Genomic DNA, 19,259 nt, shown 5'->3' on the forward strand with positions numbered 1-19,259 from the left:
TACAGTCAGTTTGCTGGACAAGAAATTGCACCAGGCTCTCTTTAGCCCTTGGTTAACTTCCTAACATTCTGCCTCTTTTAACTACAGATTACATACTCTGTAAAGTATAAGACCAGAACAAAATGGAGCTTCTTAGATACAAAGTCCTTGATAGATATGTCATCTCAGTGCTCTGTTATCCGTTCTGGTTCCTTATCTGTTGCAGAGACCAGTTCAAGGTCTCTGCCTTGATGTTGGAAGCTCACTGTTGGTGCATCTGCTTGGGGTTGCCCCTCTGCTACAAGCAGATCCTCCTACAGGTAAATTCCACTGGAACTATGAACCTGTCAGAGGGAAGGGGAAGGCATGCAAGTGTGGGATGTAAACCTTACACATTCCCACAAGATAAAAATGACAGCAGTCTTCACTGTTCTTAAAATGATTTCATTTCTTCAACTCCTCATTCCTTTGACTATCTCCTTATGCCCATGCAATATGCAGCTGTATATTCTTATTTCCCACACAATACAATCATAAGCACATAAGCACACACAGCTGCCAAGCAGCTGTAACTCCGATCCTGTGACCTATGCAAACCACTTCTCCCACAATGAAAGGGAAAGAAGACCTGGTATGAATCCTTTCCCTTTGAAATACTTTTGTGTCCTTTAAAGAAAAGGCTGAATAGCTGATTTAGACAAATGTGTGTCTAAATAAAACCTATATATGTCTATATGCATATAAACAGAGGAGAAAATAAGCACCATTCTAATATTTTAGTAAATGAAAAGAACCTGTATATTTAGTTGTGGAGGACATGCATAAATGGTAATGTGGCCAAGGAAGAGAGATGTACTTGCTTTAAGCTCCAGAAGCATTATGTACTTTAGGTAAGATCCCTCATTTAAAAGCAGAGAGAGATGAACATGAGCTATGAGAGCCATGAAACTGCAGCTGTCGTCATCCTTTAGTGCCTTGTAGGTTATGGCTAAAAGATTACAGTGTGTTAAGTGAAATATCAAGCTGAATTACTTCTAGCAGTGAAGCATTGCCCCGCAGCTAGTATGCGCTTCACTGCTCTCCCTGTATCCCCCACCTCCATTTAATTCTTCTCCAAGTTTGGTCTTTATCTTCACATGACCCCCTCCAGCTGAGAGGGGAGGCAGTCAGTGCCCTATCTCTGTGGTTGTCACCATTGTTGGTTTTTTCTCCTTCAGTGAACAATTAATAATCCTCCTCCGTGAGAGGAAAACTGGCAACTATGGTTTTCACCATGTTTTTTTAGCACACAAAGGAAGATTACATTCTATTATACAGACAGGACAGATAAATAGCAAAGACACTCTTACCACATCCTGCTACCACTGCAAATTTAATAGCTTGAATTTACCAGATATTTTGGCTAGATCTTTAAGCTCAAAATTCTTTTTCTTGATTCTAGCTCTCTAGTACCTGTATGGTCAAACAAAGATAGCACTGTTGATTCAGACAGAGAGATTTCACAAAAGCAACTGGCAATATCTTACGTGATGTGGACCTTCACTTTATGGGAGCTCCTTCTATGGTAGGGGAAGAAGAAGAACTTCAGTCAGCAAGAAGTGAGGTGGGAGATCTGCAGCTGGTGTAGTTCTTCTGGCAATGCTCCTAGTGTTTGCTGCAGGCTGCAGCTGTCTTAGCCAGTTCCCATGAACTCATGAACTGTCGTAATACATACAGAGAAGGTCTTAGTTTTGGGTTTTTTTTCCTTTGAGGCCTTTTGCTTGTGACCCATTCTCTTTCTCAATTATTCTGTGCGTGACCAAACCCTGCGTGAGTTAGATGCAGCACTCCTTTCAGTATACAGCTTGAAGCTTTGTTCCTGGGGTCTGCCCATATTCACCGTATCTGAAAAATCAGGCATTTATGTATCTAAATATGGATTTAGATATGCAGCTTAAGGAACTTATATTTAAAAATAAAGACCTACTCCTCTTTAAATTGAGCTAATTTGTTTGGATTATAGTTCTTTTCTATAGATCTTTTCTAGGATCAGCTTTGATGATTAGCAGCAACAGTTTTCTTTTGGACAACCTGCAGTCATAGCCTAAAATTCAATGTCTGTCTTTGGACATGTATAGGCCTTAAAAATGTAGAACTCACCTACCTGAGGGCTGTCTTCCTGTGTTTTCAGGTAATTAATAAAGGTTGGACTTTACTTCATGGGGACATTGTGAGAGTCAAGTACTACAGACATCTCACATTCTCAAGACACAGGTGCTAGAACAATGACAGATATTCATGAAAGGAAGTTAAAAAATGAAACAGTGAAAACGAAGCAAGTGACTATCCTTTAATAAAGTATATATTGAAGTGTTGGCCTAGACTTATTTGATAGAGTGTGAAGTATCATTTGATCTCATTTCCTGCTGTTATAACTGTTTGCTGTAGCCAGACAATTTGGCATCTGAAGGCTTCTGTGTGGTTCTGGCCAAGTATTTGTATGTGGATGTCGCTTTCCCTCATTGCAGTCCATTGCCAGACTTGGCATAGGGAAGCAAGGAAATTACCATTCAAACAAATTTTATTAACATCAACTAGTTAAGCAAGTCTTTGACAGAAACAAGAAGGTGAAGAACATATATTAAAATACTTGAATGTACAGATTGATACCTTGAAGCTACTGTAATTGAGTACAGCTGAGCAGGTTGTTTTGTTCTCTAACAAAAACAGTTCTTTCTGAAACTGAAAATGTCTCTCTTCCAATCTGTTCAGTTCACATTTACGCTACACATGTTATGGCACTGAGTGTTTGAAAATCCCATCTGAAAACAGATTTTAAAATCACTAATGTATTGCCGCAGCTTATACGAGGCACCTTGCAGAGGTTTTTTATTACACAGAAACAGTATATTTCCAACCAGTTCTAGTTTTACCAAAATCATACTTCAAGGGGAAAAGTCAGCTCTACTGAAAATCTCACTAGATGCTGTAAAACGCAAATAGAGAGAAATGTCTATTTTCAGATTTTTATGTTCAGTTCAGCCATCACAGTCAAGTTTAAGAAAATCCTGCAACTTGTATTCTCTTGACATGGAAGCTCACTAACAGTCAAACATTTTTTTCTCCAGCTGCAAGCACATGCATTTAGTAAGCGCTGTGAAGAAAAAACTCTACTATAAAGTTAATGCACCAGCTATGTAACAAAGTCAGAGGATAAATTTTTCGAGGAGCTGGCATTTCAAGGCTGTATGGCACTCTCCTCTCCATTCAGACTTCTTTAAACAAACCTGCTTTGCATTTCACCTGTGACCTACCTGTCTGCGTGCCTTCTTGGGGCCAAATCTTAGCTTTACCATATTGGTATTGTGTAAACAGTTAATTGATAACATTGTTAAGCTTGTGTGACTCAAATTCACAGACATAGCAAGTAAATGCAAATGAAAATGAGGCTTAGGGTAATTTGGAGGACAAAAGTACAATTTTCATGAAAAGTTTTTTTCATTGGGATATACAATATAAAACATGAACTTGTGTTATTTCTAATTTCTAATTCTGATTTTATCAGTACTAACAGTGCGCACACACACACACTGCCAAGTTCTGCCCTCTGGAAATGTCAACCAGATAAATAAAACACAATATAAATGTAGAACAGAGTCCATGCTCCAAAGCCTTAACTGAAAATATTTTTTGTTGTAAATATTCTCACTTGTTACATGACAGATTCTCAAACTGATTATGGTTTTTTACTTAATGAAGTTTGACAGTTTGCATCAGAAAGGGGAACAAAAGAACACTACCTATAGAAACTCCTATTAATATTTCCTAAGTCTTAAATGTGAATTGTCAGTGTTCAGAAATAGACCTTATGCTCTGTGATAATTTATCTTGCAAAGAAAATGTATGAAACTCTACTTCTTATATTAATGTCCAGAATAAATCTTCCCTCACACACGTGAATTTTGAGATGTGCTATTTGAATGATTTGTGATCTACATTTTTTCAGATACTAGCTGTAAGAGTTTGGTCCTGCTTGGAACAATTTTTGTCTTCTATCTTCTCGGGTTCTTCAGACCTGGCATTGTCACAGAGCATTAGACACAATTTCCCCAATTCAACTGAGATGTAGCTGTAGTTTGTATTTCTCTCCTGGTATCACAAGGCTAAAAGTCATACCCACTTATTATTGTTTAAAGGTAATGTTAATGAGTATAATTTTGTCAGTACAACTGCTAAAATCTCCTGTGCATAGGATGCATAGATACATAATGCACCTGTTCTGTCTCTCCACAGCAGTTACGCTGATCCTACACTTACACAGCTCTAAGTTACCATTTTGGTTTCATCAGTGTCACATTGAGATAAAATATGAACAGCTGGCTACTTTCAGTAGGCTTTGCAGGCAGTGCTGGGAAATAAAGATAACTCAATGGAAAGAATGTTTTCTCGTGTTCGCCTAAATGGCGTTATTAAGAGGGCTAGAGAAGTAAGACTCGTCCATTTGTGTAACACATTCCACCGATTCATTTGTTGGGGGGGTCTGCTCACTTACTCTGACACAGTTTTCCTCTGCAGTTAATTTCCTCTTTTTAAGATTTTATTTTTATTATATCAAAAGGTCCTCTGTATTTCATATAGCATGTCTTGAGATTTTTCTTTTCTGCCTACTGAAGAGTAGTTTTCCCCTCATGGCATTTTCCTTTACAGCAAGAAATGAGAGGGCCTTGTAAGTTTTAATTTACTGTTAGGAGAGAGAGAACTATTTATTCAGTAATTCTCTGGCTATCAGTATTGTAGGTTTTCCTCCATACCCGCAAATCCATGAGTGCCTGAAGAAGGGTGTGCACAAAAACTGAATCAGCTGGTTTAGCAAGAACTCCTTCCTCTCCCTACATGCCATGAATCACACATAAGGGCAGCTATACTGATGGAATCACACAGACATTCATAAGTACATGAATAAATTCCCAGGCTGGGACAAGCAGCCCTGCTGCCCAGACATCTCTCATGGGTTTTGCTAAAAGAGAATAATCTTCAAATTCTAGGGTCCTAGAAATGGAGACAATTCTTTGGCACCATGATTTCAGATTTTCCCACAGAGCAGTGGTAGTGTATGGCAGAGAAGCAGTGTTTCAGACAGACTTGCCCCAGAAGGGATCCTACTGCTAGATTTCCACCAGTACAAATGAGTTGAGCTCACTAACACTATGCTCCCATTGAATGGAGGCAAGAAAACCCTAAAATGTGGCTTACAAACCCCATTAATGGATTGCTTTATGTACAGCGTATGTAAAGAGCCAATGATACCTTGTACTTGAAAATCAAGAAAAGCTTTGAAAGAAGGTTTTTTTTCACTTAAAGTGGCATAAGATACTGAGCTAGAAGGGGTTCTGTGGACCACTCTTAGTGAAGTTAAGGCCACTTCCTTAACTCTCTATATAATGTGGTTCCAACACTAGTAAACTTAATCTGAAAACTAATAGGATTTCATGGCCTCACTATTCTTGCTGAATGCCACCACACTGAGGGTTAGAAATTCTTCTGGTTTCTAGGTTGTATTTGTCATGGCCATCTTATGCCCGTTTGTTCCCTTGTCAGCACCATCTTTCATCATCAGTGGTCCTTCTCCGCTGTTCATCTCTTGACATGTATAGACAGCATTCTTATTCCCTCTCAGCCTTTGTTGTACTAGGCTAAACAACCTGGCTATTTTAGTCTCTTCTCATCAGATAGTTTTGCCATTCCTGTGATTATGTTGATTTCTTTTTCTACAGTCTACAATGCAAATTAGGCTTTTTCAAGCATGGATGATCAAAGCTTTTTCCAGATAAGCTCTCACTAGTGCGCTGTATAATGGCATGCATGCTTCTAATTTCCACCCCATTCCTCAGTTTATCTTAGGATCGTATCACATGGAGAGGGTAGGAAGGTCATAGTTATGATGTGATCAACTCACATACCGATATTTTTTTCCCCCTCTGTTGTTTCTAACCAATGTCTTTCATTGGACAGAAATCCCTGTCATTAGTTTCTATTACCTTATACTTTATGCTATAAAATTTCATCTTGCTTCTATTATTCTAGTTCTCAAGGTCATTAAATTCTCCCTGTGTGATATTCAAGTCCTCCTCTACATTATCATTAAGCATTATGTATGCTTCTTTTCAAGAGGATAATGGACGAATATTAAATCATCTTTCATGTGCCTTTGTCTCTTCCTCATAAGCAAACTGAATTTCAGATCTTTGACTTCAGTGTCTAATTCTTACTGTACAACATGCAGATGTAGAACAAAAACACACAGAGAAAAGCCAACATAGTTTGTCTGGGTTGACTTTTCAATAGTAACACATTTGTTATACTACCAAATGTATTCAGTTCTTGATACTGTTCCAGGAAATGACAAATGTTCGAGGTTACTCTTGAATCAAAGGCCAAACATGATGCACTGTAGAGTTGCATCATAGCTATATTTTTTTGGATAGAAGTGAGAATTCTGTGTTGTTATTTGGAACAATTTAACAAATCCATGTCTGAAATAATTGCTCAGATATCCATGCAGGTATCCCAAAGATAAACTTGCAACTTAAATAGGACTAAAGAATAATATTTTTGTCTAACTTCAATTTCTCATCCAATACATATAGAGAAGAAAACCCTTTTTTTGTTCCAAACAGAAGTTCTTGAATGTGTTTATGTAAAATCAACAAAGAAGCACTAGTATAAAATAATCTATAACTGTAGCATCTCATATTATTTACCAGGCTGTTTACTGCATGATACTGTGTGTTTCCAGACTGTCTACTGTCTAAATGCTAGCACATTCTATGGAACGATGCAAACTATATAAGTGGAAAGGGTTTTGGTAGCATAGTGTTTAGATCAGGGAGTGTCATGCGTGAAAGTGAGTTGTGGCAACTATGAACATTTGCCTTAATGAACTCCTTAATTAGTTCAGAGTATTTAGTCAGCGCAGGCAGTAAATTTGTGGTTTCATAGTATTACTGAAAGTTTTGTCTGGCATTTGGAAATGTAAAGCAGCTGTAAGGTAATGGATATTCAGCCCCCTGACATGCCACTAGGTGAACCCAGAAACAGTTTGATTTTTACACAGCTTGTAAAGTTCTTTCAATGTTGGAGTGCAAAACACTCTTTAGAAGCTTGTAAGGTAATCACTCCAGGGAAATGTTCAGATATACAGATTTACATATGGAATTTCTCTTGGAAGTAAATGAGAGTTCAACACCATTTATGCCTTTGAAAAGTTTCCCACTGGGAGATGATCTCAATGCCTTTCCTTCCGTGTCTTTCTAAGAAAATCCAAAGTGTTCTAAAAGGATCTGGACTGCACATTTCTAATCAGAGAGATGTGAATGAAAAAGTACTTGTAACAAAACATAAATGCAAAGTCTCTTCAGAAAAGTTTGGATCCATGTATCATGTAAGAGCTATCTTTAGAGGTGATAGTTTACTGACACTGTTCTTCTTGCCTTTTTTCATCAAAATATATATAAAGAATATGTAATTCTCTGATAATAATTAATACAGTGCTATTGTTTTCTACGATATATGCATAAAGGGTCTATTTTTAAATCTATATCAACTTACATATTATTTTTAGTTCTTCCAGAGAGTGGTAAACAATACAATTTGTGCATTTGCATGTGGTATGTTAGCTACTGTCCATGCACAAAGGAAGAAATAGTTCCAGAGATGAATAAGTACAGTCCAAGGACTCAGTCCAAGAACTCAGTCTTGCAATGACATCTGAGCAAATTCAGGGTCTTCCAGAAGAGCTTCTTAGAGGATAGTAACATAAGAATGTAAACAAAAGAGTTGCTTAAGGCACAAGGATAGAGCAAATGCAAAAGGATATTTGAAAAATTTATAAAGCCTTCATTTGTAGCCATGTTGTTTATGTACTTAAAAAACCTAAACAAAAATGATGAGTCAAAATTGAGGAGTTATGTTTTATCAGAACACATATTCAGTTTGAAATACAAGAATGGAACTTGCAGGGGTGTAAGCTCAACTGAAATCCATTGAAATGTGGTGTTTTGCACTTCATCTGTAATTTGCAAAATGAGAGAATTTGATTCAGTCACAGTATTTATTTCAAGTTCTGTCTTCTCTTTCTCTTGCATTCGGATCACCTGTGCAATGCTGCCTTTCAGGACCACTAACCTAAATAAATAATTTTCCTTTTTATAGGTTCTCAACCTGGTACAGTCCTATGTCACGCTAAGAGTCCCCTTGTACGTCTCGTATGTTTTCCACTCTCCGGTGGGTGTAGGAGGCTGGCAGCATTTCGACCTGCAGTCAGAGCTCCGGCTGACTTTTGTGTATGACACTGCCATCCTGTGGAAGGATGGGATCGGTAGCCCACCTGAAGCAGAGCTCCAAGGTGGGTGTTGGATTTCTTTGCATCGAACTCATGTTCTGTTCCTAAGAGTAGAATTTGCACACAGTAGGATGATTTTTCAATCATTCTAAAACAAAACTATATCATTTATTATCAGTTGCAAGCAATCTGTCATTTCCTAGCACTCTCAGTTCTCTGCTGAGGTGTTTATGAAAACCATGTAAAGTTGACATCAGTTTTTTTATTGCAAAGAAGGATAATTCTCTTGCTATGTTTGAAGTAGATGTGCAAAAATTAACACATTTATTTCTACTCAGAACCTCAAGGTTCACTATGTATTCATATTCTGTTACCACACAAGATGTTCGCACTTTAATGAAAAAAAATTGAAACTTTTCTGTGATATGATTTTTTTGTGGCCGTGAATGTACAGTTTCAGAAACTTTTGATATTTTGAAAACATTAATTGTGAAACATTCAAAAGATACAGAAATATATAATGGGTATAATAGCCTGTCCTATGTGTTAGAGTAGTAAATTGTGAAACATTCTTTAAATGTACAGATACTGTCAATAAATGTTTGTGACTATAATTGGTCAACAAATCAAACTCTATCATTACAGAATTTATCTTTGCAAAAAGTTAATTTATTTTTTAAACATAGTGACATACAGATGTCTGTGAAAGATTAAAATGTATAGTTACACCTATATACTGCTTTGTTCTTTTTATGCTAATTTACTTAGTATTTCCCAGCGTTAAGCTTCAAGTGTTCCATATCTGTCTCAACCTAAGGTAGAATACAGGCACCAGCTATAATTATGTATGTACGCTTACACAATTTTAGGACTCCAGTGAACATAAAACCATTTTTTGTTTCTGCAAACTCTGTATATGAACTACAGAAGTCATTGCTATGCAATTTCTGTCCTCATGTTAAGAGCAGGAAATGAAGATTGGCAAGGGGAATCTACAGTGCATGAAGAATGAAGCACATGTCATGCCATGCCTAAAGAATAAGCCACATGCCACAAATCATATGATGTACTAGTCACCGAATAACAACCAGATCTAATCCTCAGTCTCAGCGGTTATGTGGCGCATCCATGCCACCATTTTCCCTGTCTTTGATGCTTTACTTTTTTATTTCTCTGTTTAAGAAACTGATGGCCAGGTCTCTGGAGGTGCTGAACATTGGCAGCTCCCTTCGAAAACAGCCAGCACAAAACTCATGATAAAGACAATGAGGTAGTGGAGGGTAGACCCCCAACATATCCCAGTCTGATTCGGGCAGTATTTTCTCACTCCACAGCCTTGCACAATGAGCAGCTGTTTTTCTGGGCAGGGAGGGGTTAACTAGTTTCCAGTTTATTTCCATACCTCTGGATACATGTAATTGTTCTACATAAATTCTACGTAAAACTGTAAAGCAGTCAAGGTCTTCTAAAGCCATAATTCATACATATATGTATATATTTCTAATGTACCAATAAATATGATCGGTATAGGTGATTTTGTACAGGTGGTATACATTCACATTGGTGAGCGTGTTAGGTTTCTGACACATGCATGAAGGAACTTTCCTGTTTCCTTCTTGCTCCTGGCAAGCAGAATGGTGGCACATCACTGGCTCTCTGTAAGGGAGAACTGGAGGAAATGCCTGAACTCTGAAGCTTTGCAGAAATCTGGAGAAAAAGGGACTTGGCTGCAAGCTACAGTAATAAACCACTTCTGATGTATAAACAAGACCTTGTAACCTGAAATTAGGAAACATTAGGCCTGTGTTTTGGGCCAGATTCATGCCAGAAATCACCAGCAATGCAAAGTCTGTCAGAACGAGTTTCACAGATTCAAGCACCCTCAAGCAGATTGCCATGGAAGCCACAACTAACTGCTACAACTAAATGCTGGTGCGTGCTGCCTTGGAACAAAAGATAAGGAGGCACTAATAAAGACTATCTCTGAAGCAGCTTGAATACCTGGTGAAAACAAAAGTATTCTTCCTTCTATAGAACCCCCTGGCAGCTGACCATGCTGTTGCCTGAACATAGGCACAGACTGTGCTGTGGACTCTCCTCAGCCTACTAGAGCGGCTGTGAGGGTCCATGATAACATGTAAAACCTGATAACATGTAAAAGCTGAAGCATTGTGAAAACTCTAGGCCCCACTGTGTAAATTCTTGTTTGAGAAGAATCTTGAGTCAACCCAAAAGGTACCAGCAGGCCCCCTCGAAAACAACTGACATGACAAGGGGAAACGAAAAAGTGGGGCTGGTGTTTCATAGGAGTGTGATTTATTTGTCATCTGCAAGTGGCATAAACCTTGTGAATTGGCTTCTGCTGCCAGGTTCCCTGTACCCAACCAGCATGCGTATTAGTGAAGAGGGGCGCTTGGTTGTCAACTTCAAGACTGAAGCCCGGTTTCATGGCCTGTTTGTGATGTCCCATCCTGGTAAGTTTAATCTACACTTTAGCAGTACTATAAAAGCAAGGACACCCCTCCCAAATTTTATACTATTCATTTTTCATATTTCTGCTACTGATATCTGAATTTTTTATGTACTGTGCTCTTTAGATAAGGATTTTTCCTCTACCTGGGATTTCTTACTTGTCATTGATGACTGTATTCAGATTGTCAAACTTAACGAAATATGCATGAATCTGATGGAAAGCAGATAGTTCCACTTGATCAAGAACCTGATTTATGAAAGGTGAAGATCTAGGCCATTCTGTCCACTAGGGATCTATAAATACATGTTTTTAATCCAAAAGCTATGATTAGCTATTTATTTATGTTGCCTTAGGAACTTAGATAGCATTAAAATTTCTTATCTAACTCGAAGCCTTTCTAGGTTATTTAGACTTTTTTCAGAGAGTAAGAAAAGGTCTTGTATGAGCATTGTATCACTCTGTTAATAAAACATTCTCACTGCCATTCAATTAGTCATTGCTGAGGCCCTGATCCTGCAATTTAATCTGTTTAAACCCTACTGCCTTTATTCAGAATAATCACAGGTGTAAGACTCTGTCTACAGACATAAATCTGAGCATGAATGTCGGCCATGGAAAAGATTATCTAACTAAATTAAATCTGCTGAACAATAATGAGAAGGGAAAAAATAATTTCAAGAAATCTCTTTTAGTTTAACTCAGTTTTATTAACCTGTAAAACTCCTTCATAGTGCTTCTACTTTTTCTCAGCTATCCTCTAGCATGTTAGGTTTTGCTATCAAGCAGAGCCGAAAGAGTTACATTGCTAAGAGAAATTATTTGCGTTCCCTGGGCTGACATTCCAAGTTTAAAACAGGAGGGATTATAGGTCTTTGCCATTCCACTCTCACTGTTTTGCCTGTCTGTTAAATTTAATCTTCATACAGTTCTGGTTGTGTAGCCCAAAAGCAACTGTTTAATAGATACTTGAACAAGAATCAAGGGGGCCCAGCTGTGTTGACTGTAATTGATTTTGCCTGATTTTCAGTTAATAAAACCCAGTGCCCTGTAAAGGTATTAACATCAACTATGGCATTACGGTTTATGAATTATTGGGAATGTTTTTCAGGCTCTGAGAGTTTGCAGTGAAACCCTAAAGGTGACAAATCTGTCTCTTGTCATGCTTCTAGCTTCATCTCTAACTTCCATGGTTATGTCAGCTGATCACCCGGGCCTGACATTTAGCCTCAGCCTCATCCGAAGCGAGCCAACATACAACCAGCCAGTACAGCAGTGGAGCTTTGTTTCAGATTTTGCGGTAAAACCTCAGCCTTCACTGTGTCTTCTGTTGCCCCAGCCTGCTAGTTAGGATGTTGGTGGAACAGCTCTCTCTCTCTCTCTCTCTTCAGGTTCGAGACTATTCTGGAACGTACACCGTGAAGCTGATAGCTTGTACCACTGCTCCACATCAGGAGTACAGCCTACCAGTGATCTGCAATCCTAGAGAGCCGATCACATTTGATCTGGATATCCGATTCCAGCAGGTACCACTCCAATGATATCTTCATCATGTTTCCTTTTTACTTTGATTCCCAAATTGCCTTTGTTGGTCTTGTAATGATAGTGCTAGAGACGGAATTTACTTGCTTATGAACAAACCAATTCCTAAATTGGTGGGAGAGCACATACTCCTCTCCTACTATTTAACCAGTTTTACCCAACTGTGAAGGGCTAATGTAGGAGCACAAATGTTTTCTTGTCCTCAATGCATGGCCAATCTTTGATAGCCAATAGGAAGTTCATTGACATTTGTTTGGGGGATAGTTACTGTGATATGAACTAACCTTTGCAAATTCTTTACTTGTCTTTGGCTTTGGTATGAAATAGTTTTAGCAGATAATTAGGAAAATATAAAACCATTATCAGAAGGTTTTCATCTGACACAAAGATCAGAGCTACGTCTCTGGTATTAAAAGTGGGAGCTCCAGAGGAAGATTCATTCAGTCCTAAGGTAAGACTTCCTTCACTGACTATGGAGAAAGTGTAGATAGCCAACACTGGTAAAATGCTTAGCTTTAAGACTCACGAAAGTGAATGAGACAAATCCCACCCATAGCAATGTGGATCATATGGTAACATGGGAACAGGCAAACAGCATACCTTTCACAAAGCCCAGCTATAAAGCTCTGTAGCTGGAAACAAAACATGGAGAAATGGACTCTGCTGTAGAAAACATAGACTGAAAAAAATCTGGGGGTCATGTTGGATAGTTAACAGAACATAAACTGCCAGTTTACAGTGTTATCAAAAGGGCTAGTGTGACCTTGGGATGTGTAAGGAGGAAGTTATATCATTTCTGTTATTTGGAGCCAGTGCAACTAATATTGGAACAGTGTGGCTGTAGTTTCATGCTCATTAATAGTATAGATGTATGCTATTAAATCATCTTACAGTATAAATCCGATCTGGATCAGTCAGGGATACACAATCACTTTTCTGTTGAATTAGCCAGAGTACACAAGGGAATGTATGCAGTCTTTATGCTTTCATTTGGCATTATGCCAGCTATGGGAGAACAGATGATTCCTGATATGGCATTAAGTCCTGGCAAAGCAGAGAGATGATACATGATCTGACATGAAACCTGCCTTCTCAGAGTTAACCAGCAAAACATTCTGAAAAAGTTTGAATGGAGGGGGTGAGGGGAATTTATACTAGTTCAGCACTTCAGCTTTTGTCTGGCATTTCTAATCTGCTTCTAGGAACTTCAAAGCAATTCACAGCAATGCTAAACTACAGCTTGTGTCTGGTACTAGTATAAACAAGGTGATGTTGATAGTTCAAAGAAAATTCAAAAGAGCTGCAAAAAGCATTGCAAAATGGGCAAAGTAGCCTATGGAGAGACCTAACTCTTACCTGGAAGAAGCCTATGACTAAGAACTAAGAACTATGACTAAGACTAAGAACTGCCTTGGAATAAATAAATGGATACTACAGGGGTCATTATGTCACATAAAGCTTTAATACTACAGTATATGGAAGTTTCAGGTGCATCAGTTCAAAATAGGGATAAGGTGCAAAATTGCAACAGTGTCATAAGGACTGTGGCCAGTTATTCCCCATCACCAGCAATTTTCAAACCAAGACCAGCTCTTTTTCTTGAGATACTCATAGTGAAAGGAATTCAGGAAATTCTGAGGCCCATGATATTGTTCCCTTTGATCATAGATTGAAAGACTGTGTGGACTTAAAGCAGGTCCCAAAAAAGCATCAATTAGCAGCAGTACAGTAGCACAAATTCAGTAGGCAGTATCTAGCACTTTACCTCTAAGATTTTCTAGTCATTCTGCAAAACTGAATAAGCATTGGTATCCATTGTTTTAGAAATAAGAAACAAAAGACCGAGAAGTGAGCATGAAAGGTCAGACTGTGACGCTGGTCCTTAGACTAGGAAATACCTGATACGTTGCACAGACCCACTGCATCCTGGGGTCCCCAGTGCAAGAAAGAATGGACCCGTTAGAGTGGGTCCAGAGGAGGGCCACAAAATGGTCAGAGGGTTGGAACACCTCTCCTATGAAGAAAGGCTGAGAGAGATGGGGTTGTTCAGCCTGAAGAAGAGAATGAGCCAAGGAGACCTTGTTGCGGCCTCCCAATATATAAAGGGGGCTTATAAGAAAGACAGAGAGAGACTTTTTACCAAGGGCTGTAGTGACAGGACAAGGGGCAACTGAAAGAGGGTAGATTTAGATTGGACATAAGGAAGACATTTTTTACAGTGAGGGTGGTGAGACAGTGGAACAGGTTGCCCAGAGAAGTTGTGGATGCCCCCTCCCTGGAAGTGTTCAAGGATATGGGTTGGATTGGGCTTTGAGCAACCTGATCTAGTAGAAGATGTCCATACACATGCCAGTGGGTTGGGCTAGATGATCTTTAAAGGTGCCCTCCAACCCAAACCATTCTATGATTCTATGAAGTCAGTGAGTGCAGATGTCACAACTGGACCAAAATGACTTCGACTGTAAAGTCTAATGATGAAATGATGGGGCAGGACAGCAGTTCTTTCTCCCAATTCTTAGCCTAGTGCTCCAGCTGCTGCACTGAATTATCTTCTTGGGCTTTTTAATACGAGGCTTTTCATTTTCGTGGAAACTTTTTGTTCTAATTTCCTTCACAATTGTTTTCATGAACGAGAGACCATTTTAAGAATAAACATCAAGACGACAATATATTTGGTGTCTCCCCTCTGGAGATTTTGGTTCACCATTTCCTTCTTTAACATGTATCTGCCCATCTCCTTTTTCCTCTCTCTGTGGCCTTTGAAGAGGGAAGCGGGTAACCTGGAACACTAGTGAGGATTGTATTACCACTGTCTCACTCTGGGATTTCCTGAACATGAACAGCATTCAACCTCCAAGCTCTACTTTATCCCAGTCCTTTCAGCATCTCCTTTCTTTAAATGTGCATGACTATTTCCTGACAGAAGCACTTCCATAATCAGGATACTTGCTGCCCTGGGATGGACCGATCTCAAAAGCTCTCTGCTTCTTGAGGTACCAAGTATCTCATGGGCTTTGGCCTTATGGAGGTGGGGATGTCTACCACAAGTGATCTGCATTGTCCCCAAATCATCTATATGAAGAGTTAATGGGCTTGGCAAGTAGGCAGAATAAATTGACAGTACTCTTCTCACCCAGCAGATCCTCACAGATTATCTTTTTAAGAACTCTTGTTTAAAATGCCTCAAATGCACATGAAAATAATTACATTTAAACTACTGCCATAAATAACAGCTGTGTGCCAGCCACTGGCAGCACTGAGACTTACACGTAAAACTGAAATAAAAATAGTAACTTAAAATAGGATGCCCAAGAGATGTATTCATAGCTGTATGCATAGTATTTACCCAGGCCGTTGCTCTTACCATTGTTGTAAACTGTGTCGCTGAAGTCCAGTGTCTTTAGCTGAACACACACTTCTTGTTTCCTCTTCAGTGGACATTTACTCTGCCCAGGAAGAGCTTGATGAGGCCATGTTTGATTCTCTTTCAGAACCACAGCTGGAAACCAGTTGTGCCAGTCAGGTATTTGAAGCTGTGGGACCCCAATCCAATAGCCTGAATCCAAGGCATTTAGAAGGAAGCATTCCAAGAGAACGGAAATTTTTTTTTTAATTACTATTTCTGTGAAAAGGCTATGGGGGTAAGGTTCCTTCTTCTGAAGAGTAGCAGTGGGTTTATAAAAATATTTCAGCTATACATTCTTCTTGCCAAATCCTGTTGATGTGGTAGTTTTGGGATTCTATTGTGAAAAAGGGATTTGAAGAAGAATAAATGTGTCAGCTGTATAGCTTGCATTAGTTTCTGTTGATACTGTTATATCTCATTCCATCAGCCCCTTGTTCATGAGCCAGCAAGAATGTTTTCTTTTCTGTTTTCCTTCCTTCCTTTCCACACACATATACATATATATACATAAATATACACATATATGTTAGCATTTTTTTATTTTAGTGGCCTCTTGTTCCTTTTTTTTTTTTTTGAATGTGTGTGTCTTCCACATTGTTTCCTTAGGTACACTGCATCTTTTTGAACTTTGGGCTCTCCTCAGTTCTTCTGTTCACGATATTCTTTCCCTTTTGTTATGCCATGTCCCTGTATAGTTTGCCTTCTAACTTATGTTATATGGCCCAATAGGAACCTGCTGCTGATAGTATTGATTTATTTATTCTTGTAATGTAATCAAGGAAGAACCATAGATAAATGTGTCAAATATATAAAGATAAGTATTAGCATAAAAAGATGTTCAAGTGGTTTGGTGCATTTTCATATGCATGATCTGATATCCTGCAGCACATCAGAAGAACTAATGCTTGCAAATAAATCCTCAGCAATATGTACTTTCAAATAATTGGCAGAGGATCAGAAGCAGAGGTGATACTTGAGTGTAAGAATGAAAATGGGATAGAGAAAACAGGCTGTGATGAGTCAGAGGGAGACAAGTTACTGAGGGAAATATTTTCCTCATGTTACCCCCACAAATAAGTTGCCTTGGGCACCTCCTTGGCTGGGACTTAGAAAAATGTGGTGGGAAGAAACTAACCTAGAATCCTATCAAATATCACAAAGTCAGATAATCCAAAGGTTGTATGCATGTAAAATATATAGCAATATATGTCTAGTACAAAGAAATCTTTTTGGTTAAACTGTGTTATTGCATGTAGATGTGCGGAGCTGATAAATAATGTACGTTGGGAGAAGATCATGCTGTGTTTTAAGAGTCATTAAAGAATACTTGTTGAAGAGCCTTATGCTGATGTGTTTTAGGTCAGTGACCCAGTGGCTGCTGAGTTCAGCCTGAACACCCAGATGTTCCTCCTCTCCAAAAAGACACTGTGGCTATCTGATGGCTCAATGGGCTTTGGGCAAGAAAGTGATGTTGCTTTCTCAGAAGGTATAATTGTGCACAGATCATGTACATTTAATATGTGTTCTGCACTATCAGGATCCTGTTTCAGTCAAAACAAGATAGGAGTAAGGGTTTGGGCTTGCTGCTTGTGTTCCTTTGCATTTGCCTTTCCTACCTGGCAGTTTACACCAGAGCTGTTGGCCAATCTGCACTGAAACTGTTATGTCTGAGGGTTAGAGTACTGGTGCCATTTCTCATAAGCTGAGCCCTTTATAAACATTGGCTGATATTAAAAACGTTCCTAGCTGATAAGTGAATATTACACAGTCCTTTTGTTGTGGGTGAGTGTACTGGGTCTGGCTGGGATGGAGTTAACTTTCTTAATAGCAGCCACTATGGTGCCATGGTTTGCATCTGTGGCTAAAACAGTGTTGATAACATGCCAGTGTTTTGGCTAATACCGAACAGTGCTTGCACAGCATCAAGGCTTTCTCCCTTCCCCCTGTCCTCCACTAAGTAGGCTGGGGTAGGAAGATTGGTTCAATTGATACTTCTGTCAGCGGACCTAAGCAGTCACTTCATTCCTTTGCTTTCCTCATGTGCCTCTTTTGCCTATTTGTTAGAGTGCCAGCACCTTGAATACACGACTGTCTTTTGTGATGTGTTTGCACAATCTCTTGAACAGCAGGTACCTGGTCTCTCTCTCTCAAAGTCTACAGTTGCTCCAAATTGTTGTAAAAGCAACGCAACATTTCTCCTTCCCTTCTCCAGATTCTCAACCTTCCTAACCACTTTCTGTCGTATGTATCTGACCACTGCACACAGTATACTTTTCTAGCCTGCATAGCAACGGCCCAGGTTATTTGTACAGGCCTGGCAAGCATGCCTTATCTTAAACATTATCAGACATCTGAAATGCAATTTCACAGTAGGGAGCCAAGTCTCAGAAAATGTCTCTGTGACTTTTCATAATGTTCATTTCACTTGTACAGTATGCCAGTCTGACCAAGTATAAGTAAATTCTTATGCAGCCTGAACAGGATTCTACTGACATAAAAAAGAACATCTCTTCAACAAAGTACGTTGTCAGGAGGCCAAAACCTACACCCTGGTCTAGTGCAGAGGAGTACATGATATTTCTTTAAGTCACTTTTTGAATGAAGAGCCCAGTATAGCCCAGAATTAAAGCAGCCCCTGAACTGGTTCATGGTATAGCAACAGCAAATGGCCTCCTACTCTATTATGTGGGCCAGAGTGCATGGAAGAGTATGCACTCTGATCACAGCCGTTGACAATCCCCTACAGAGGAAGCTGGGTAGCAAGGTGTCTTTGGATATAGTCACATTACACTGCACTAAGCTTGACTAGGCTTATTAACTTAGCCTCAGTACTGTGCTAAATGTTCCAGTGCAATAAGATGCGAACTGTGTGCACTGTTTACAGGTGATATCATATATGGTCGGGTGATGGTGGATCCAGTGCAGAATTTGGGTGATTCCTTCTACTGTAGCATCGAGAAGGTTTTCCTATGCACAGGAGCTGATGGATATGTACCCAAATATAATCCATCCAATACTGAATATGGGTGCCTTGCTGATTCTCCATCCCTTCTGTACAGGTTTAAGATTGTGGTAAGTGTTCTAATTCTGGGACGATGCACATAGATTTTTTTAATCTTTTTTGCTAACTTCTTTTTTATCCAAAATCAATTGTTCTTTAAAATGATGCACATAGATTTTTTTAATCTTTTTTTCTAACTTCGTTTTTATCCAAAATCAATTGTTCTTTAAAATGTTCTCAACGACACCAGATTTTTTATTCGAGTGCCAGGCTAACATGAACTGATGAAGGCAGTATCTTACCTTTCTCCCTCCCGGTCCTATTCTTAATCTTTCTGGGGACTCTCATCATTTAGAGTTTGACCTAAGTTTGAATGCCAAGATAGGCTTTTTCTCTGCATTGTTTATATCCATTGACTATAGAGGGAGTCTTAGGAGACATGCAAGTTAAGGATTGGAATTGGTTTCATCTTTAGCCATCCAAAATTTAGTGTATAATGTAAAGTTAGTCATCCAGGTAGCCTCTGTAGTCAATAGGGAAA

The 19,259-nt window shown here is 39.0% G+C and overlaps 1 protein-coding gene across 1 annotated transcript in view; it reads left to right on the plus strand.

Annotated features, from left to right (window-relative positions):
- Nucleotides 1-19,259, plus strand: part of LOC104075193 (FRAS1-related extracellular matrix protein 2-like) — a gene marked incomplete at its 5' end in the record, with an annotated part of 38,957 nt that overhangs the window by 16,684 nt on the left and 3,014 nt on the right. The window contains 6 exons of the mRNA XM_009575617.1: nucleotides 8,170-8,362; nucleotides 10,669-10,773; nucleotides 11,942-12,069; nucleotides 12,161-12,295; nucleotides 17,077-17,203; nucleotides 18,602-18,789. Coding sequence (XP_009573912.1) covers nucleotides 8,170-8,362; nucleotides 10,669-10,773; nucleotides 11,942-12,069; nucleotides 12,161-12,295; nucleotides 17,077-17,203; nucleotides 18,602-18,789 — 876 coding nt within the window. The remainder of the gene's footprint in view (nucleotides 1-8,169; nucleotides 8,363-10,668; nucleotides 10,774-11,941; nucleotides 12,070-12,160; nucleotides 12,296-17,076; nucleotides 17,204-18,601; nucleotides 18,790-19,259) is intronic.

The sequence above is a fragment of the Fulmarus glacialis genome, unplaced genomic scaffold, assembly GCF_000690835.1.
Source record: "Fulmarus glacialis isolate BGI_N327 unplaced genomic scaffold, ASM69083v1 scaffold10504, whole genome shotgun sequence".
NCBI classification, from domain to species: Eukaryota; Metazoa; Chordata; class Aves; order Procellariiformes; family Procellariidae; genus Fulmarus; species Fulmarus glacialis.